This window comes from Rhamphochromis sp. 'chilingali', assembly GCF_963969265.1.
Source record: "Rhamphochromis sp. 'chilingali' genome assembly, chromosome: 12".
Lineage (NCBI taxonomy): Eukaryota > Metazoa > Chordata > Actinopteri > Cichliformes > Cichlidae > Rhamphochromis > Rhamphochromis sp. 'chilingali'.
The window spans coordinates 35,406,759-35,429,202 of NC_137939.1; the positions used below are offsets into that span (position 1 = coordinate 35,406,759).

The 22,444-nt window shown below is 39.4% G+C and overlaps 1 protein-coding gene across 3 annotated transcripts in view; it reads left to right on the forward strand.

The window, feature by feature from the left end:
- The window catches only part of itpr3 (inositol 1,4,5-trisphosphate receptor, type 3), a 70,227-nt gene that overhangs the window by 20,300 nt on the left and 27,483 nt on the right, over positions 1–22,444 (forward strand). For all 3 annotated transcript variants that reach the window (XM_080897856.1, XM_080897858.1, XM_080897857.1), the window contains 24 exons: positions 2,553–2,674; positions 2,954–3,040; positions 6,384–6,542; positions 6,710–6,808; positions 7,759–7,842; positions 8,367–8,513; positions 8,602–8,697; positions 8,961–9,005; positions 9,366–9,508; positions 10,236–10,335; positions 10,782–10,942; positions 11,028–11,169; positions 11,355–11,519; positions 11,789–11,961; positions 12,320–12,439; positions 12,734–12,815; positions 13,697–13,812; positions 13,941–14,192; positions 17,325–17,469; positions 17,561–17,705; positions 18,574–18,788; positions 19,045–19,165; positions 21,748–21,802; positions 21,889–22,054. In XM_080897856.1, the coding sequence (XP_080753982.1) occupies positions 2,553–2,674; positions 2,954–3,040; positions 6,384–6,542; positions 6,710–6,808; positions 7,759–7,842; positions 8,367–8,513; positions 8,602–8,697; positions 8,961–9,005; positions 9,366–9,508; positions 10,236–10,335; positions 10,782–10,942; positions 11,028–11,169; positions 11,355–11,519; positions 11,789–11,961; positions 12,320–12,439; positions 12,734–12,815; positions 13,697–13,812; positions 13,941–14,192; positions 17,325–17,469; positions 17,561–17,705; positions 18,574–18,788; positions 19,045–19,165; positions 21,748–21,802; positions 21,889–22,054 (3,140 nt within the window). The remainder of the gene's footprint in view (positions 1–2,552; positions 2,675–2,953; positions 3,041–6,383; positions 6,543–6,709; positions 6,809–7,758; positions 7,843–8,366; positions 8,514–8,601; positions 8,698–8,960; positions 9,006–9,365; positions 9,509–10,235; positions 10,336–10,781; positions 10,943–11,027; positions 11,170–11,354; positions 11,520–11,788; positions 11,962–12,319; positions 12,440–12,733; positions 12,816–13,696; positions 13,813–13,940; positions 14,193–17,324; positions 17,470–17,560; positions 17,706–18,573; positions 18,789–19,044; positions 19,166–21,747; positions 21,803–21,888; positions 22,055–22,444) is intronic.

Here is a 22,444-nt window from a genome sequence, read left to right on the forward strand (position 1 = left end):
TGTTGCTGTGTTGCTGTGTTTTGGATCAGTAATAGTATTCTGGTATTTATTTAATTTGGTATAAATGTCTGCTGCTCTATTTAAGTGATAAACAGATTCATGACGATGAATGAAACCTCCAGTGTGTTGTATGAAATATAAATGGAGTGCGTGTGATGTTAGTCCAGCTATGATCATCAGAGACCATTGGAGGAGAAGTTTTCCACCAGCTTCTCTCTGATGATTTCTCTCTCTTATAAACTTACTTCACCATCTGCTCTCACTGAGCAGCTGAACCAGTTTATAAGTGGACCACAAACAGTGACTGACAGCAAAAGGTTAAAAAAGTAAAAATCCAGAACAGACAGCAGCTCCAGTGTCTGATGATCAAACTTATGAAATTGTTAAATTGCATTTAAACATCTCACACATTTCCTCAGCATTACTGGTGGCTGATAAGAGTCCACATGGAAAAACAAAACCATCTGATAGCAAAACAAAGAAGCCATAAGAGCAGTGTATAGACTTAACAGGTAGACTGATGGACTGAAGTTCACTGTGCTGACTGTTTAAACTAATTTTACAAATAAATAATCTCTCTCTTTATCATAAGTCTTTGCCCTCGTGAACTATGTTCCTTTTTTATTTAAAATTTGAAATCTTGGCATTAAGTAGGTCACACTGTTAGCAGCTCTGACACATAAAAACTATGTCAAAAATGTATGAGAAAGTTCATAAAAGCCAATACGGCACAAAGGAGTGTGGACGCACTGTTAAAGGTGCAGGAACACAACAATGGTGGGTAAATGCATTAATTTATTAAGAAATACATGCATTATTTGAAGTAAGAACACAGTAATGATAATATATAATAATGAATATAATTTGAATTATTAGATCAAATAAATAAAGCCATGTTCTGAAATATAAAGGTTGAAGCTGTTTCTCCAAATGTTTTTAACGCAATTTTTATATCAACTAAAAAAATCAACGGCCGTCCAAAAGTCATCATTGTTCCTTCAATTACACCCTAATTAAATACTATATGATTTCTCTATGGTTGTTTCAAAGCTTAGTACTCTATGTTAAGCTGATTTTTACAACATTCATATCCTAGTAATGTTACACAGAGCAATTACACACAGGCAAATTCTGTTTGCTGTACAAACACACAGTTGGAACAGCGTGAAAACATACAGGATCTGCTGGAGGAGAGTCAATATTTGCCCGTCTTTTGTGCTCTTGCATCACTTCGCTCCAACTGTATTAGTTTTACTGAATGCTGCTCTCTCCAGCATTCTTTTAATTGCTTATTTATCTTGTCTAATTAAACAAAGTCTGTCTGTCTTCTGTGCACTCATTCATCGTGCCCACATGATGAATCCTAACAGTCATGGCGATGCCTCACATTTTCATTGTGCACAAATGTCTGCTGCTTCCGCTTCCATAGCACACAAACAAGTGGCTTGAAGTCACTTATCACTCAATTCTTTTTGGCTTGTGTTTAAATAGCAGCATAATTGGTCGATTTCTGGAAGCCTGCCAAAAGGAAACACTCAGTGCAAAATAATATTTTTGTTACTGATTAACCTTTTCAATATTTTTATTAACCCTTACATATCATAAAACAAGACAAATGTCCATCAGATTTTATCTCAGTATGGTATTAAATCCTTTGGGATTTAATAATGATGATCTTCCAGGGTTTTATAATATACTGGGGCGATCGTGGCTCAAGAGTTGGGAGTTCGCCTTGTAATCGGAAGGTTGCCGGTTCGAGCCCCGGTTCCAACAGTCTCGGTCGTTGTGTCCTTGGGCAAGACACTTCACCCGTTGCCTACTGGTGGTGGTCAGAGGGCCCGGTGGCGCCAGTGTCCGGCAGCCTCGCCTCTGTCAGTGCGCCCCAGGGTGGCTGTGGCTACAACGTAGCTGCCATCACCGATGACTGGATGTGTAAGGGTCCTTAGGGGCTAGTAAAGTGCTATACAAATACAGGCCATTTGCCATTTTACATCAAAGGAAGTCACTTATTACTCTGCTTAAATATGACCTAAAAAATAATAACAAAATGTTTCAAAAAAAAGTCATCAGCATAACACAGATTGAGACCAGCATCTTGGTGAAACTGGTAAATAGTAGTGACATATAGACAGTAAGAAGTGAAGCTCTCCCCTGGTGGGCAGGCAGTGCATGTGCAGGGGGCTGAGTTTGAGTTGACCCCAAACCCTTTCATTCTGAGCATATCTTGTATATATTAAAGACTCAAAGTCAATCTTCCTAAAACATTTTAGGTCCTAAAATTAATCATTGGGAAATACCACATGTTGTTTTAGCTTTGTGGCCATTTTAAGCCCATAAACAGGCAGCACCCAGCATAAGGATTAGTTTACATTATTTTCAGTACTTATTCACAATCCATCAGATATTCCTGCTTAAATATGACATTACGTTTTTTTGTTATGTGTGTTGACTATACGGTGCATCTCTATATATAATTCCATCCCATTCTGCAGGCGGTCTTGTGATGTAATAACAAAGAAAGTGCCTTCTTCTTGTTCTTCTTCATCTTGCAGACTGCCTGTTTAAGGTTTGTCCTATGAGTCGGTACTCGGCTCAGAAGCAGTTCTGGAAAGCAAAACAAGCCAAACATGAGAAGGACAAGATTGGTGATGTGGTTCTGCTACAAAAACTACAGGTAACACACACATTTCAGCAGAAGCATGAGCGCATGGATGAAGCTAGGCTAGCTAACCTACGAGGACATCATTACTAAATCCCTTAGTTTTTGTGCGAAGCGAAACATATCTTAGATATTCTTAGGCACCATTGCACATCAACAGAGAAATATGACTACAGACTTGCTGTTGGTGGTTTGTTATTTGTCAAATTATACATCAGCCTGAGAGAGGGCTCATTGGCAGACGTTTAATTAGATTGAGCTGTGTTTAATTGGATTGAGCTGTGTCTGTTGCAGCATGCATCAAATCTGGAGCAGAAGCAGAACGAGACAGAAAACAAGAAAGTCCATGGAGACGTGGTCAAATATGGAACTGTCATACAGGTAAACGAATTATTTCTCATTCAAATGAAGTGGAGCACAAAGATTTGTAGACTATTTATGTGATTATAGACCAAACACAGACAATTATGAACATTTAGTATGATTGATCGGTCACAGTCTTTCATGAATAAGCAGATATTCTCCAATACACTGCTTGTTCTCATTTTCATTGATTAATGGAGTCATCCAGTTCATTTATATGTATTTTGACTAAATGACTCCAGGAGGAAACCCTCCACAGAGAAATGCAAAACCACAAAACAAAGGTGGCAAAAAAAGGCCAGAAACATGTGCCCAAACACCAAAATGATTTAAAAAAGACAAGAGAGAAAACTGCCACATAAAAATATGTAATCAATAAAGAAGGAAATGGCACAGGGAAAGACTGTAGCAGGCCTTTCAAGGAAGGATGCAAGGAGCCCAGAATCATGTTGCCTCATGATTCGCTCATGACTGAAGGTAAACAACGTTTGCACTTGTTTCCTTTACCTGCGTCTGACTCATCGATTTCTTTTCACTGTTAATGTTTTTTCATTGCAACCAACCCAAAGACGAAACATATCAGACTGTCAGTCAACATCATGCGCCCTCTGGATGTATTTACTTTGCCCAGTAAGCTTCCTTCTATGAGCACATGCTGTGTCAGTGAAGTTCACACATTTCCTTTTTCACTTTTTGCATAAACTATTCAGCTACAATTTGAGACAGGAATGTTCAATGACGAGGACTACCATAAAGATGTCGTTGTCTGACACGACCTGACAGCAGCTTGACTGATATGGGCACAAAAATGTAGAAACAACTGCAAGCTTTCTTTTTTGCACGTCAATCCTCTCATTTTATGCTCTTGTATTTAGATATGACTCAAAAAGCAGTCTTGATGTGTCAACTTGCCTCAGCTTTATGGAACTTTAGGTTGAAGTGCAGTGGAAATAACAAAAGCTGGAAAATGTTTTAGTTATTGTACGAGTTCTTGTAACTTGAAAGAAGCCCTAATGGCTCAATCAAAGAGAGCGAATCTTAGGTTTCCCTTCATTAGGTAGGCCCAACCATGATTTTTAAAAAATGGATTCACCAATGCTGAAAATTCCCTTTGCAACATGCATGATATAAATCCCTTGATCCAGAAGAATATCTGAACTTTTTATTTTTCTTATTTTGAGTGAGCACATGACAGAATGTCAGATAGATTTGCCCTTTTTGTCATAAAGACCGGTAACCAACCAGCCACATAAACTCTTTGTTGAAAGTAATAATGCTGCCATAAGGGCCCGTGCCCACTCGCAGTATTGTTAACAGGAAGCGTGCATGACCTCGTTTTCACGGCGCTCCTAAGAGCCCCCTGTTAGTAGGTCATACTGTTGTTTTCTTCAATTTCAGATGGTGGTGAGAGAGAAGTGACATTTAACTGACACTGGAAAAATGGAAAAGTGAGATTTTAGCCAATGACTGAACACCATCATAAGATTGTTATAGCAAAAACTTTCAGTGGTAGCTTCTAAGTTAGCCAACAGTTTGCTTCCCTCCCAGAACATCTCTGATGTCATGCCCAGTCATGAATTTAAATTTTATTTAACACATTGCTAAAAACTCTTTTGCTACTTTGTCTATCAGTTGGTCTGATTGAGTTAATGTGTTATGCTATTTTTTTTCCCGTTCGGTGTTTTTATCCCTTTTCAGTTTAGCTAAACGCACCACATCGGCTGAATATTGATACTAATAAAATAAAAGACATTTGCCAGTATCCATGCTTGAAATTCATTTTCACGCATATTTTGTAATAAAGGTTTTTTCATCCCTTGTAGGGAAAGAATTACAATAAAAATAAGCACATAACAAACAATTTAACAGATGGTGTGTCTGTAATGTAATGTTAATGTCCTTTGTGTGCAGCAGCTGCAGTTTAAAGAAATCTTAACACATTATCTATAACAATTTTTTTCCCACCACCCAGCAGAGGCCAAAATCCAACTTACTGCACATTTAAAAGTTCAAAAGAATCAAAGTTCCAGGTCAATGCAGATGTGTTTTTAAATCTCACTGTGGTGACGTTAGACAGCACTCACAGGCTACACGTCTGAACACGTCTGCATATAAGAACACGCCTGCAGAGTTGCATTGTCTATCAGGACTTCCTGCTCTGAAGCCAACCAGTGTTTGCACTGTGACCGCTACTCTTTGCTAGCAGGGCGACATCAGTTGCCATGATAACCAGGTGATTCACACGCCTCCGCTCCCCTTTTTATAGCTGTAATCGACCCTGCTGGTGTTTGTATGATCATTTACACACACACACACACACACACACACACACACACACACACACACACACACACACACACACACACACACACACACAGCAGCACTGCTTTAGTGAGTATGTACATGCTGTTATCTGTTAGTGTCAATATTAACCTCCTTTCAAGGTTGAAGACCTCTTGTCATTACTCTCTCCCTCGCTCTCTTTCTCTCTCTCTCTCTCTCTCACACACACACACACACACACACACACACACTTCTTCCCACAGAACAATCTGAATAAGATTCAGTCAGACGATACCACACCCAATGTGTGTGTGTGAACGTGTTTGTTTTTAAGGTGTAGAACGTATGACTGTGTCACTAACCTGAAGAGCAAAAGATTAGTGAAGATACTTTTTCACAGGTTTAAAAACATTCAGCCATGAAATGAAAAATGAAAAGTGTGTCTATTAAGTTTATTAACTAAACAACACACAGAAGCAAAAATTCACTCCAATCATTTCTGTTTTTATTTGTCTTCAAATCTGCAGTCTGTGACACCACGAGTGCAGTGAGTTTCTAGGTTGATGACTAACTCGGTGTTAGTGAACTACAAACAAACAAAACAAAAAATGTACAAAACTCTTTCTTAAACATAAAAGTAATTTTAGTTACACTGATCTAATCCTAATGAAGAAGTGAAGAAGTCAGTGTTTTCCTTCAAGTGTAATCAAATGTACAGTAGTGTCTCTTTTAAATACCAGAGCAGCAACAAAACTGTGAGGTTTTTTTGATTTGTGTTCACTTTTTCACAGTATGTTAAAAAAAAAAAAGACAAAGTAAAGATCTTGTTTCCAGAACAGTTGCTGAGTCACAAACACCCCAGAAAGCTTTTAAAAACCTTTCAGGTGTAATCGAGAGCAAAATAAGAACAAAAACAAAAAAACAACATAGGCTCTGTTCTTCCCTAAAACAGCTGCTCACTATATTGGGGACTATTTTAGTGGCGCATTAATTGGCATTTGGTTATATAATGCCCTAGTGACATATTTTAAATGCTGTCTACGTGACATACGGTGCAATGATGTACATGTGTCTGCAGCTGCTCCACATGAAGAGTAATAAATACCTGACGGTGAACAAACGGCTGCCGGCTCTGCTGGAGAAGAACGCCATGCGAGTCACTCTGGACGGGACGGGAAACGAAGGCTCCTGGCACTTCATCCAGCCGTTTTGGAAGCTGCGTGCCAACGGAGACAATGTAAATGCACATTACGCCACACATCTGTGAAACACTGTTGCACATTACAGGAAAATCTGCGCTCATGGCAACAGCCTGACCTTTCGTTTTTAGTGCCACCATCAGAGCATCAAAATATATACAATAGATCCATAGTTGCAGATTATTCAGTCTGCTCTCTGCTGCAGGTGGTGGTGGGAGATAAAGTGATCCTGAACCCGGTGAACGCTGGTCAGCCGCTGCACGCTTCAAACTACGAACTGACCGACCATCCGGGATGCAAAGAGGTGAGAGAAAATGATGATCAGAAAACTGAGAGAAATATTCAGCATTTCTCATTTCCCTGAAATTGGCGCCCTCTTGTTTTAGAGATGACATGCAGGTTATTCTCTCACATTCCGGATATTCACTATGTGTCATTTCCCATGATGACGGGAAAATACATGACTTGCACTTTACTCATTTTACGCACCACACACAAATAGTAAATGGACTGATTCTTATACAGCACTATTCTAACTGAGACCTCAAAGCTCAGTTATCTTTAATTATTGCTCATTAAACATGGCGTCGCTGCTGGATGCTGTGATATAATTGTTACTGTGAGCAGAGTCTGCAGTTATTTATTTAAATGATAAGACTGAGGCTTCTGGAAAATTATTAACACGTTAAAGTTAATGATTTCTTAAAACAAACAGTTTAAAACCAATAAAAAGAAAGAAAAGCAGCGTGTTCTTTGGATATATAGAAATATTTTTCACGTGGGGAAACTGCTGACTGTTTAGTACCTCAAGTGGCCCGTGGGTTTCTGTTAGTCTAATGAATTTCACAGTAAAGTGACTCACAAATGACTACAAAGAAACAAAATGATAAGATCTGTTTTATCCTAAAATCTGGAAATTCCATAGTTACAGTTTGTAAAAATAATCACAATAAACCTGTAATGTAGCACAAATAGGTAGAATTTCATATAGCTAAATAAATATAATGCAACATGACAAAATAGATATTTTAATAATGTGAAAACAAATCTGAAAAGAGAATAAATGTGATTATATGAGGCAAGAAATAACACAAGTATTAGCCTAGAAAGAGATTCAAAGCACAAAACGTTAAAATAAACATAAAGAAACACAAATGTTTTGATTTGATCGTGTTTATACGAGATTATACAAATGCACACTGCCTCTACTGCGCTCCCCACACCCTAACGAGAGCATGTTTGCGCCCTCTGCAGGTGAACTCTGTGAACTGCAACACCAGCTGGAAGATCAACCTGTTCATGATGTTCAATGATCACAGAGAGGAAGTCCTCAAAGGAGTGAGTGAAGCAGCACTGCACACAGTATAAGTGCGCTAGAAATACAGACATTAGTTAGTGTTTTAAAAGGAAGTCGTGTTTAGTGCCACAGATAGATTTAAAATTTTCACATGCATATATTCAAATTAGACATTAAAACAACATCTGAACAATAACTTCAGTAATTTAAAGTCTTTTCCCTGTTTTTTACCGTTCCTTTGTGGAGGTCTTCACCTTCGCCTTTTCCTACTTTTAGTTTCATTGTTACTTTTTATTTATTTGTTGGAATATTTGCAGCTCCAGGCCGTCTCCTGGGATCTTTTTAAACTCTTTGCATAGTAAAGTTCTGTGACTGCATGTTTTATGCTGAAATTCACCCCAAGAGTCACAGTTACTGTCAGTAAGTCAAAGAGCCAGCAGGAGCGCTGTTTGTCACCAACATTGTTTCAGAGATAAACGATAAATGCCCGGAGAGGCTCAGGAGACTCGCAGACGAACCCAAATTGTCCTTCAGTCCTCCTTTAAGATCTTCCTGTCTCTGTCAGGGCGACGTGGTGCGCTTGTTTCACGCTGAGCAGGAAAAGTTTCTGACCTGCGATGAATACAAGAGCAAACTCCACGTTTTCCTCCGAACCACGCTGAGGCAGTCAGCAACATCAGCGACCAGCTCCAACGCCCTGTGGGAGGTTGAGGTACACAAACAAACACACACAAGTACACAAATTCTCTAAACTTCCACTTGTGTTAAACTTTTTCTTTATGTGCTGATTGGTTTGACAGGTTGTCCATCATGATCCATGCCGCGGAGGGGCGGGACATTGGAACAGTCTCTACCGTTTCAAACACCTGGCCACTGGAAACTACCTGGCTGCTGAGGTAACTATGAGATCAAGCTGGTGGACTAAAGAAGCAGTCCATGAATGAAGTTTGACCGTTAAAGCAAATACCAAACACCACGCTATGGCTGTGGTTTTGCTACAACAGATGCAGTTTCATAGATGTAGATGCTAACTGATAATTATTTATCTATAAATAATATATAAGTAATGAATTGTTGGAAGGAAAGGAAAGAGCTGCTATCCAATAAATTCATTGTTGAAGACCTCTTATTTGTGTTGTTGTTGTTGTCGTTGTTGTAGGAGAACCCGGGTTATAAAGGAGAGAATGTGGAGCTGTCTTCCTCGGTGAGTCTCTTCCATGACACATAAGATATAAGGCATCGGTAAGTCACAGCGGGTGTCCAGGTTTTATTTTGAAAGGGCTATAACTACACTCTGCAGGAGACGGGACACTTTGTGTCTGACTTTTCTCTGATGACATTTACGTTCAGGTATTTAAGGCAAAGACATTTTCATTTCAAAATTTTCAGGAAAAATGATATATTGTTTCCAGGAAGTGCCTCAACACTTTTGCCTCATTTTGATGTGTTTTTCAAGTCCATCAAAGATCGATGCAGCCAGAAACAGCCTCTTCTGAATGAAGTCCACGCTGATCAGTAATCTAACCCCTTTACATCCTATACATGACCTCTGACCTTTCTGTAGATGGACGGTAGCCGTAGCAACAAGCGGTCCCACGGAGAGAGGATCAAGTACAAGCTGGTCGCGGTGCCTCATGGGAGCGACATCGCCTCGCTGTTCGAGCTCGACCCGACTACGCTGCAGAAAACCGACTCCTTCGTACCACGGTAGGAACACACGAGTCCTTTAACTTCCTGCAGATGTTTCACAGTAAAAGACTTTAGAGGACAGGGACATTATGGGAGCGAGGTCCACTTTTCCTTCAGATGGTAAGAAATTGAAGAGTGTACTGGTTGTGTGTCTGGCTTTGGGAAACCATTTTAATTATGTAGGTCATAACATTTTGAAATAGTTTGAAATCGTAATTGACTGAATGTCATTTTAATGAATCTGTTTTGCACTTCAACTAAATACACAATGACTGTTTGTCTGAAAAAGAGAATGATTTCACTGTACCTCACAGAAAAAAGGGAAAATTAAAAACAAGATTTAAGATTTATGTCCTCGTCTTTTCAACGTTTAAAAAACAAAACAAATCTTTTAAATCATCTGATAAAGTGTTTTTGTCGTTATATTGCTGTTATATGCTGCTGTTTCTTTATATCTTATTGTGTTCTCATTAACTTTTCCCTAAAAATATCCAATAACTGTTATATTTTTATGGGGAACTCTCATTTCAGATTATTTGTTTTTACAGGGAAACTATTAAAAATGAATTTTAAAAACATTTGTGAAACTGACCTACATATATTGAATAAATAATATATAAGACAATAGTTGACAATGATTCTTAAGCTGCATTTGTATGACAGACATTAGTTTTCTTTAACGAGGAGCCCACAGACTTCAGAACGAAGTTGAAGGGATTAAAACCGAGGGCTGTGTATGTTTTAGAAACTCATACGTGCGCCTGAGGCATCTTTGCACGAACACCTGGATCCAGAGCACCAACGTCCCCATCGATATCGATGAGGAGCGCCCTATCAGGCTCATGGTGAGGTCTTAGTTTTGATCAGGTTTCCTGCTAAAAGGTGCTTAGCTGATTTAGTCTTCCATTTAATTTAATTTAAGGAACTACAATTACAAAAACATTTGTATGATGTAGTAACTCCAAATACTTGATTGTTTGGTGTTCTCAAATCTGACAAAGGAATATTTGGGACTTTTAAGATGGTGGCCAAACAAAACAAAAGAAGTTTGTTCAACCAGTTGGAACAGACATTTTCTCTTGTTTCCTGGTTAATAGTCTACATGATCAATTATTTTTAATCATTATTAAGCTAATAGCCATTGCCTCAAAACCAACAGTCAAGAATAATTAACCATTCATCCAAACCATCAATTTAAAAAATGCACAAAAACATGATTTTTTTTTACCAGAAATAAGATGAAGTTACTCTTTGAAGTGTCTGTTTAATATTAATTTAAGTTCTTTTGCAGTTGGGGACATGTCCCACAAAAGAGGACAAAGAAGCGTTCGCTATTGTTTCCGTTCCTGTGATGGAAATCAGAGATCTGGACTTTGCCAATGATGCCAGCGCCATGCTGAGCACTGTGGTGGACCAGTTCAGCCAGGGCTTCATCAGTCAGAACGACCGCAAGTAATGAGCCACGTTGAAAAGAAAGTTTACTTTCTTTGTTGGCACTCAGGAGGAGTTAATGCTTTCTGGTGTTTCTGTTGGTCAGGTATGCCATCAAGCTGCTGGAAGATGTGGTTTTCTTTGTGGCTGATGTCATTAACAGCGGGCAGCCTGTCCTGGATGTAGTGATGACCAAACCTAACCGAGAGAGACAAAAGCTCATGAGAGAACAGAACATCCTCAAACAGGTCTGATCCTAAAAATACTCACACACCTTTTCCAGTAAAATAGTACAAGGGCTGGTTTGGAACCTGTGCCAACTCTTGAACCAGTGTCCTCTGACTCCTTCTGAGTGCAACATCAGATAATACAAACACCATGTCCTAAAGGACTTCCAGCTCTCTGAAAGTGTGTGCTTGTGTGTTTTGATCAGATCTTCGGCATCCTGAAGGCCCCCTTTAAGGACCGGCCAGGAGGGGAAGGTCCTCTGCTGTGCCTGGAGGAGCTGGCCGACCAGAAGAATGCTCCCTACCAGTACATGCTCAGACTCAGCTACAGAGTCCTCCGGCACTCTCAGGATGACTACCGCAAGAACCAGGTGAGGGGACGATGACATTCATACTAGTTTTTATTGTTTCAAATCTTTATAAGCTTTATAAAGTTGAGACTTTTACGAGTTTGGAGCTGTCCCGGTGTTTTCTTTGTTAAGCCAAAAGCTCTTATTTTCAATCATTTTGTGAAAGCAGAATGACAAACCAGCTACTAAATGCTAAAAATGACACAACTTTGATGCCTGATAAAGCTCTTAATGGTAGAACAGCTGAAGATAACAGTGATCACAGAGACTCAAAATTCACCCCTCTCCAGGAGTATATAGCGAAGCAGTTCGGTGTGATGCAGAGTCAGATTGGGTACGACATCCTGGCTGAGGACACCATCACTGCCCTGCTGCACAATAACCGCAAACTGCTGGAGAAACACATCACCAAGACCGAGGTGGAGACTTTTGTCAGTCTGGTCCGCAAGAACCGAGAACCCAGGTACGCACGGAGACAGTAACAAGTACATGCCAAGTGCAGATTAGACTCCAGGATTTTGAATCTTCAATCCAAAGACACAAGCTGCGTGAAGCGATTAAAATTGCTAACACCAAGGCAGCAGTGGTTTCTGACTTTCTAATAAGGACGGTGGCAAAATTTTCTATTGCTTATCTCCTGCAGAAGTCAAAATCCTCAAATTCCTGCAGTCTGCCTTTGATAAGGATGTTTGCATTTTTTGGGCAAATCCAAGCAGTGATATAGTCCAAAGTTATAGCTTTTACTTTTGAAAGTGGTAATAAAGTGCTATTCTGTTATATTCTGTTTTACTACTTGACTTGGTGTTTCCTGGACTTTGCAGGTTTTTGGACTACCTGTCAGACCTGTGTGTGTCCAACAACGTGGCCATCCCCGTCACACAGGAGCTCATCTGTAAATGTGTCCTGGACCCCAAAAACCAGGACATCCTCATTAAGACAGAGTGAGGCGGGAGGGAATAAAGATCGCTTTACCCATCTCACTTTACCTTACCCTGTGGGCACTGAAGTAAAACTTAGTTTACTTTGGGAGAATGAGCTTTTTCAGTTTGCACCCCACCAACAAACAAAGAGTAAAATTAAAGAGTGTGTGTAATTGGTCTTTACATATCTATCTATCTACATGTCTATATATACACACATATATCTATATCTAGAGAGAGAGAGAGAGAGAGAGAGAGAGAACTATAACTTTTAGTCTAATTGTTTACCGTGATCTACTTTACTACGTGTTCCAGGCGTCGTGTTCCAAAGGAGGCGCCCTCTGGTGGTGTTCAAGGAGACTACATGGCAATGGATGACTTTGGAGATGAGGATGAGGTATGTTTGTCTGTATATTTGTAAATCGTTACCATAGATATAAAAGACGGATGTAGTCTTGTTTGCGCCACCCATTTGTTAGTGAAGTCACAAGCTGAGTGTTTTCACTGCAACCATTTTGGTGTTTATATAGGACACACTCATTATGTGGTAAAGCTGCTTTATCATCCTTTATTAAATTAAAGGGGACCATCATTTTCAAAGTCAATTTCATTTAGTAATTCAGTAAGAGCAGAAACTAGTGACAAATATAAAATCCAAAAGAAGAGAATAACACTAATTACTAAGGTCGTAGACCAAGTGAACATTTTTTCTTTAGACTTATGTATAGTGGGACGTGTTTTTGCAACTAGAACCATAGTCACTGCCTACTGGTTATGAGAAATAATGCAGGGCACTTCTGGAATGGCTTTATGTATCAGAAATGGAAACTTTGTCCATCTTTTGTGGTCATTACCACAATACATTGAACCAATTCAAAATCCTGTTTCCCAAGACACAGAAAACTTTGATTTTCAAAACTTCAGTAGGCTGTTGTGTATATCTAGAATACTGATTGGTTAAAAAAGTCCACACCAAAAGTTACAACAATTACAAAATTTATTTATTTTTTCCACATTGTGGACTGAATACAATATACTTACTGTCTGATAGCAAAACCACATGTGACTAGGTAGTAGTATTTCTAGAAAATAGTGTAATGGGCAAACATCTCATATCTAAACAAATCACTCACTTTCATGTCTCGGTGAAAGGTTCATTACATTTGAAGAAGACTAAACAATTAATGATGACCAAATTATTTTGGTCTTTGCTGCAGTCATGTTCTTACTTTTTAGATGGATGGTATTACGAAAATGTCTGTTCTACTCTTCCTGCAGGTGTGGCTGATGTGGACAGACAAAGCTAATGAGAAACAGGAGAAAAGCATCAGACAGCTGGCTCAGGAGGCAAGACAAGGAAATGCTCATGATGAGAACGTCCTCACTTACTATAGGTACAGCCAAACAAAAACAGCAATTCACTTCAAATCTCATAAAAATCCAACAGACTTTTGTAAAGTGATCCAAGAATACGATAAAAAGAAGCAAAGCTGATAGAGCCTGCCTCTGTGGACTTCCTTAGGTATCAGCTGAAGCTGTTTGCCCGTATGTGTTTGGACCGTCAGTATCTTGCAATAGATGAGATCTCCAAACAGCTGGATGTGGAGCTGATCTTCCTGTGCATGATGGATGAGACTCTTCCCTTTGACCTCCGGGCATCCTTCTGCCGCCTCATGCTCCATGCTCACGTAGACCGAGACCCTCAGGAACTGGTGACTCCTGTCAAATTCGCCCGGCTCTGGACTGAGATTCCAACCTCCATCACCATCAAAGAGTAAGACGATTTTAGTAAAGCAGTAATATGTTTCTGGAGAAGTTATGATAGGGCTGTCTTGTGGCAGCTTTGTGCTTTGATTCACTCTGACTCAAAAAGAGGAAGGGAACAAAAATACAAAATGCTGTTAAGGAAATTATAGTTTTTATAACATGCGGTTTAAACATAAAGCAGCACCCCCCCACCCCCACCCGCACAAACATGTCCTCCAACCACACACACCCATATTTTGTTTTCAAACTCCATTGCGGTTTATTCACACCTCAAACAATTAAACGAATAAAAGTGAACTGCAACAAATTACTGGTAAATTACTAAAATAAACTACTAACTCTTTTACGCTACGTCCACACCTACACAGGTATTTTTAAAAACACAGCTGTTTCTATGCATTTGGGGCTTTTGTTCACACGTAAACGGCGTTTCAAATCACCGAAAACAGAGATTTTTTAAAACTCAGTTTTTGCGTTTACGTGTGGACGAGGAATACAGAGTTCGTCACGCAACGTCAAAGGTATGTGCCTTTTTTCACGTCACGCTGTGGCCACGTTATTGTTTACATGAGATGAATTTTTACAATGACAAAATACTGTTAATCTTACTATCCTCAGTTTTTACACTTACGCTTGCATACACACACGTAGTTACTGTCTCTCCATTTGGAAAGGCAGAGGCGTCAAGATGTACTTATTTTATGTGTAGTTAGAAGTGAATAGAATTAGAATAGAATTCAACTTTATTGTCATTGCACATGCACAGGTACAGGGCAACGCAATGCAGTTTGCATCCATCCAGAAGTGCTTTAGTGATATAGATATATTACAATATATATTAGCAATAATATAGATATGTGAGTATATTACAGAAATGGGTCTATTATGTTATAATGTACACGGTATGAGGTATGTTGTTGTTTTTCCTGTTTAATAATATTCAACATTGCTATTACATTTTTCAAAAATGCCTCTCTATGCAAAATGGGTTTAAAAGCATTAACAACTGTGGCATACTGTTTGTCTGTGAATTGAACCAGGGGAACAAGTTACGTAGGGTCAGCCTGATACTATTTGTATTCCGCTGTAACTTTACTGTATGAATAGCTAACATCTCCAAAATGTCAGGAGTAGTTAGTTATTACAAGAAGTGTTTTAAAAATTAAAAATGTGGGATACTGTTTCTCCGTGATTTGGAGAGCCCAGAGCGTACTCCCTGCATAAGGAAAACTGATTCTATTGCAGAGACCTACCTTGGCACTTGTTCAGGTGAAGCCAAAGGAAACATACGTTTCACCATATTTTCTAGTCTTTGGCTTGGAAGGAGGTTTGTTTGGATACGTATTTGGCGATGCTTCATCTCCTACTTTGAAACCTTTGTGACCCTTTGTTTTCAGAAAGGTTGATAATGATTATGCTACTTCACTTTTGAAAGGTGTTGAGTAGAGTAGTTGTGACGCCATTTGAAACGGACCTTTTTGAAGCCCTTGTGCTCAGGCTTTAGCGTCACCGTTGAAGAAACTGGCAGAGCCTGGATAGCTCAGTCGGTAGAGCATCAGACTTTTAATCTGAGGGTCCAGGGTTCAAGTCCCTGTTCAGGCGTTGTGTCTGTTTGCACCCCCAAGGAAGCACGCCTCTTAACATTTGGTTGAGACTTTGCGTAAACCATGGTCTTGGTCATCAGTTCCAGAGTTCCTATCTGGCAAATTGTAGTGTATCCAAAAGCCAGCTTTCATTCCATTGTTGAGGTGACACACCACACAAGAGTAGGCTCCTTCACATTGCAGCGTATTGACATGCTAATGTCACAAATTCCTTGCTTTCAGAAAAGGTGAAAACGATCCTCTTATTTATTATCTGAATGGCGTTTCGACAGTGTTCCAACACTGGCATGTAGTTTACACATAAATATGGTTTTTGGCCTGTAGACTGGGCCTAGACATGGCCGAGATAACTCAGTTGGGGGAGCTTCAGACATTTCATCGTGCATCTTCGTTTTGTAACTTGGAGAGCACAGCGTGGCCAGTGAGCTAGGTTGAAGACACAAGTCAGCTGGTTTACTACGTGGCACAAATGGTCAAATAGATTATGGAAATGATCCATGCTGACAGTAAGTAAGAGACAGTGACCCCAGGGTTGTGACCCTTTGTTTTCAGAAAGGTTGATAATGATTATGCTACTTCACTTTTGAAAGGTGTTGAGTAGAGTAGTTGTGACGCCATTTGAAACGGACCTTTTTGAAGCCCTTGTGCTCAGGCTTTAGCGTCACCGTTGAGGAAACTGGCAGAGCCTGGATAGCTCAGTCGGTAGAGCATCAGACTTTTAATCTGAGGGTCCAGGGTTCAAGTCCCTGTTCAGGCGTTGTGTCTGTTTGCACCCCAAGGTAAGCACACTTCTTAACATTTGGTGGAGACTTTGTGTAAACCATGGTCTTGGTCATCAGTTCCAGAGTTCCTACCTGACAAACTGTAGTGTATCCAAAAGCCAGCTTTCATTCCATTGCTGAGGTGACACACCACACAAGAGTAGGCTCCTTCACATTGCAGCGTATTGACATGCTAATGTCACAAATTCCTTGCTTTCAGAAAAGGTGAAAACGATCCTCTTATTTGTTATCTGAAGAAACAAGTCAGTCTTTACCACCAATTCAATGAAATACACCTAGGAGGGGACACTCTTTATAAGCGTCTTCTAAATGGTCTAGTGGGTTCATTGAACAACTCCAAAAGTCTTGACAGTCATCTTTATCCCAGTACAGGTAATGTGTCCAGTAGTAATAGCTGGTTTACTACGTGGCACAAATTGTCAAAAAGATTGTGGAACGTCCTGACAGTAAGTGAGAGGGAATCCGCAGGTGCAACACAAAGAGGGATACCACATATGTGCCTCTTTCTTGGCTACACATATTTTAGACAGGATCATGAACCACTTATTTAAAGTTGAGTATTGTCATAAAGACTTTCCTGACACTTTTCCAACACTGTCATGAGATTGAATCTGCATAGGTCCTTCAATTCAATGTAATACTTTTCATCTTACGTTCCGGTAAGTATTCTTGGGCCTTGCTTTTTTCACAACAGATCTTTTTCCTCAAAACATTATTACAAAGATTGTGGTGTTTCTCTTTTTTCATCATTAGTTATGACTCTAACATGGACGACAGCAGGGACAACAAGAAGAACCGGTTTTCCAGTACTATGGCCTTCATGGAAGAGTATCTTAACAACGTCCTTAATGATGACATGCCATTCCATGACGAGGAGAAAAACAAGCTCACATATGAGGTCTGGTTCTACTCCCTAGTCTTACAACTTCACTAAAAAGTTCTACTACTACTGTCTGTTATTACTTCTTCCATTTCCCTTCTTCCTTCAGGTGGTGAGTTTGGCCAGACATTTGATCTACTTTGGCTTCTACAGTTTTTTTGAGTTGCTCAGACTCACAAGGACCCTGCTGGGCATCATTGACTGCAGACTCAATCCAGGACACGCTGGTCTCGTATTCAATGATGATGCATCAGGTGACTTAAAATACCATAACAAGCTAAGACATTCAATTGTTTAACAACAACTTGTTTAACAACATCAGGTTTCCTGCCAAGTTTAACTTTAGTTTTTATCTTCAATTACTTACTTATTTTTATTAGTTCTATTTAAAAGAACTAGGAGAATGTAATGGGCCCTGTTTCTTTGTATGCCTGTTTGAGCAGTTTAGATTCCACAATTTTAAGATATCATCTTCAGATTTTGTGTGACAGTAGATACTAACAAGAGCCCAAACTCTAATTGTTGTGAAAATCAGTTCAAGGTCAAGTTCGCACCGATCTCTGAATGCGCTTGTTCTATTTAGTCCAATGAAAGTCCATTAAAAGTCAAATGGAACAAACAAAAACAAACATTTATCTTTGATACCTTGATAACTTATTCATCTATTATAATGTTAAAGCTCGCTAAAGCTCAATTGTTCCTTCCCTTATGAAGAAAATGTCTTTTCTTTTTATTTATGAATTTATGGGAATTGCAGTAAATCTTTTTTGCTCTCTCTCTCTCTCTCATCTGCATTTGTATATTCTGGTCATTTGATCTGTATTTCCAGTTTTTTTTAACCAAACATGGCTGATTTGTTTATCAAGTTCAGCTCATTCTCTGTTTCAAGCATTTTTTCATTTGTCTTTATTGTTTATTGATTCTTTTCAGTTATTTTCACCTTTCATTTTGTGCTGTTTTCTACTTGTTTATGTCTGGTTATATTGCTGGACCGTCCAGCAACAACATTCTTGGACTCGTTCCAAGAGGTCTTTTTGTGCCCATGTATAACTGTTATTGACTTTATTTCGAATATTGTCGGGTTAATTACACTGACATGCTTTTTTTCTTCTCTCTGTTAAGGCAAGAACGTGAAGCGCTCTATACACGGGATGGGTCAGATGATGTCGACCATGGTCCTCAACAGGAAACAGTCCATATTCGGAGGTGCAGTTTCCAGAGGGGCAGGAATGGGGCCAGCGCTTGTGCTTGAAGGACAAAGAGCCAGTAAAGATAGTCTCGACAACATGGACCTGACAGTGATGGATACTAAGCTGAAGATACTGGAGATATTACAGGTAATATACAATAATTTTAACACATTTTACACTCAGTGGCCACTTTTTTGTTTTTAGGTACAGCCATCCAATGCGGTACAATATTTAAAAGGAAATTTATTAGATATCGATTAGACAACATTGCCCAACCAGTGTTTAGCAAAAGGGCCTGCTCACAAAATGCCTTTAGTTTGTAAGAAAAGTTATAAGAATGACATTCAAACCCTATATGTAAAATTATGTTATTGTAATTGAATTCCACTTTTCTTTTCATCAGTTCATCCTGAATGTCCGTCTGGACTATCGCCTCTCCTTCCTCCTGTCTGTATTTAAGAAGGAGTTTGTGGACGTTTATCCCATGGCTGACGCTGACGCTACCACTAATATGGAGCATGCAGGTAGAAACACAGCTGGTGGAAATAAACTCATTCAATTCATTTTAACTCTAACATACATAAACTATATATAAAAAGTTGTCTTCTGCTTCTATATGCATGCATGTGCATACATGTGGGAAAAGACAAGAAAGGGGGTAAAGTGCACAGTTCTGCAGCACTATATACATTTGAACAGTATTAAAAAATATACAATGTACAAATATGCAAGTCAGGAATACAAATAGTGAAATATATTTACAGTGTAGTTTATTGCACGTAAATTAGGTATTGCACAGTGATGATGTGTGTTCTGTTTATGGAGGGAAGTGCTTGGATTGGTGGGTGGACCTGTGTTTTCAGTGCATGTGTGAGTTCAGCGTGGTTATGGTTTTTGGGAATAAATTATTCTTGAGTTTGTCAGTCTTTGTGCTGATGGACCTGTAGCACTTCCCTGAGGGAAGAATTAGTTTCCAATATATATCTAAATACCTAAAAACACAATTCAAATAATCTGGGACCTGTTATGCTTTTCCTTATTTTCTGAAATCCATATACTGTTATAATGGTGGATTTTTTCATGGACAACTCTTCAAGTAATGAGGTCATTACTTGCACTACTGTTCACTGTGAGTCATAAGCTGCAGTTTTTCCTTTTTTCCTACCTCAAAATATTTGTTTGCTTAATAGTAGTACAGCCAGGGCTGCACCAAGGCCAACTATAAGATAAATATAGATTTTTATTAGTTTTAAACTGTCATGAACTGTGTGTGGCAGGCAGGATTGGACCCAGACGCAGACTCTTAGACAGGACTTTAACACAAAATCCAGCTTTTTTGCTGAAACAAGTCAATAGAGAAAACTAAATTAGGATCAGAACACACAGCTTGGTACGAGGGAGACGCTGATATACACAGAAAGATAACGAGGAAAGTGAGAACACTCAGGGAACGCAGCTGACACAAATTAACATGACGCCACAGGGGAAGCAAAACAGGACACACCGAACATGGAAACACGAGACCTTCACAGTAAAACAGTAAATGGAGAAACACAAGACTGAGACGTGTTTGACAGAGGAGTCAAGGAAAGGCAGACGAGCGGGGGGGACAGAGAGGAGACACGAGGGGCTGGAGAAACACAGAGTGGAACACAAGGAAGGAAACAAGACGCGAGGGCTCACAACATATATACACACAGACGCACCGCGAGAGACACAGAGGGCAAAGACACAAGAGGGAATCTAATAATCGAGAATCTAAACACGGAATAAAAGAAACTCACAACTAAGACTATAAATGAACCTGAACATAAAACATAATCCAAAATATTACTAGAACACAAGAAACTCAAAATGCTGGGTCCAGGTAATGACATAAACTGTGAGGTTGTTCTGCTAGGATCCAGAAATAAAAATGTGTATATGAAAGAGGTATGACAGGTCCCATTAAAATATGATAAATCTAATAATTGAATATTTAACAAAACTTTAATGAGATGGGATAAATTTACACGGATTTTAGAAAAACTTTTGCGTGTTGTCTACCTGATCCACCCTGCAGTTTTTCTTAAGGTGCTTGTGTTACTTGTCTCCCTATGCCTCAGATGTGCCGGTTAACATGGACATGACAGGTAGTGCATAGATAAGCTCATATTAGAGGCAAAGAAGAACCTACAGAGAGCACATGCCACATTTCTTCACCAGTTGACATGTCATTTTATTATTATAACACAAATTACTGCGCAAAAGTCTTTAACCCTATTTCTTAATAGTTGGTGCACGACTTAGATTGGAATGTCTTGATGCATGCTCATCCAGGTAAGTAAATCCCAAAAGGTTTGTGTTCATCTGGACGTAGCGTTTTCAGTGGGTGAAACGTTTCGTTACTCATCCAGGTGATTTCCTTTAGTCTCAGCTGACTGCAGGTTTCCAACCTTATAAACAGTACATTTGCACATGACTGAAACTAGCACCACTGAAAGGACACTTTTCACGTAAATGGGAAAGCATCTCTGAATCGAGGAGGGGACTAAAGGGGACATCTTTCACCATCTTACAATGCTGTGATTGCAGCCATTCCCCAACTCTCTGGTACTCATGACCATCAATCAGTGGTCTTTGATCAATGGTCAAGACAATTTGCATATTAATGACTCACAGCCCATTGTTCATTCAGCGTCCAGATAAACAGAACTTAGATTGAAAGATTTCCACATTGTGAAGCAGTGTGGGATCATGAAAGAGAACAGAACAAGCTAACCAATCCAAAGAGGAGGTTTGGACTGTTCAAGAAAACTGGAAATTATTGCTAAAGAATAATTAAAGGAATTTGTGAGTTCAGGTTGTGTTGAAGAATAAATCTAGTCATATTAAATATTGACTTTCAAGCTTATTAGAATGATCCATACTGTTTGTATTTCTATCTATGCTTGCACATGTTGTCCATCTTCCTAGCAGAGCATCAAGAAATGAGGGTTGGCTCAAGACTTTTGCACAGTAATGGGTAACATTTAGAGTGAACCGTATGAGCAACTTGGTGTGAAACCATGAATAATTAATTTCAGTTCTGTTGTTTATTAACATCTGCCTTTTTGTCCCTACTCAGCCACCATCAACCTGCAGTTCATTGGAGAGCAGGCAGAGGCCATGTTTGGAGTTGGGTATGTATCGCTGGACATGCATTCATGCACAGGTTTTATTAATACAACATACACACATCTTAAGTACTTTGTGTGTTTGTGCGCAGAAAAGGGAACAGTATCCTGGAGGTGGACGATGAAGGTGGTCGCATGTTCCTGCGGGTGTTGATCCACCTCACAATGCATGACTACGCTCCTCTGGTGTCTGCAGCCCTGCAGCTGCTTTTCAGACACTTCAGCCAGCGACAGGAAATGTTACATACTTTTAAACAGGTGCACACAGACATGCAAAATCTACATAAATAAGCACACAACAAATCCAGTATCTCTTAAACAAAATGCTGACCCCTTAAAATGCTTTACTGTCATTCAGAAGGGAATGTAATAAAAAGCAGAAGTACAGTCATGAGAATCAGTGTACACAACACTAGATAAGACCAGCAATTCTTCATTAAACTCCTCATAATTACCTTCAAATGGTCTATTTTTTTGTATTCACTGAATTTTTCAAATCTTCCTGGAGATCTGTGGCCCTGAGGGGTGTAGTGCGAAGTAAGTTCAGTATATCCAGGCTTTCTTTGCGTTAGCTAGTTTAATAAAACCTCAAACATAACGGTGCTTTCTTTGCTAACCCAGGCTTTCTGCTACAGTCCTCTGTGGGAA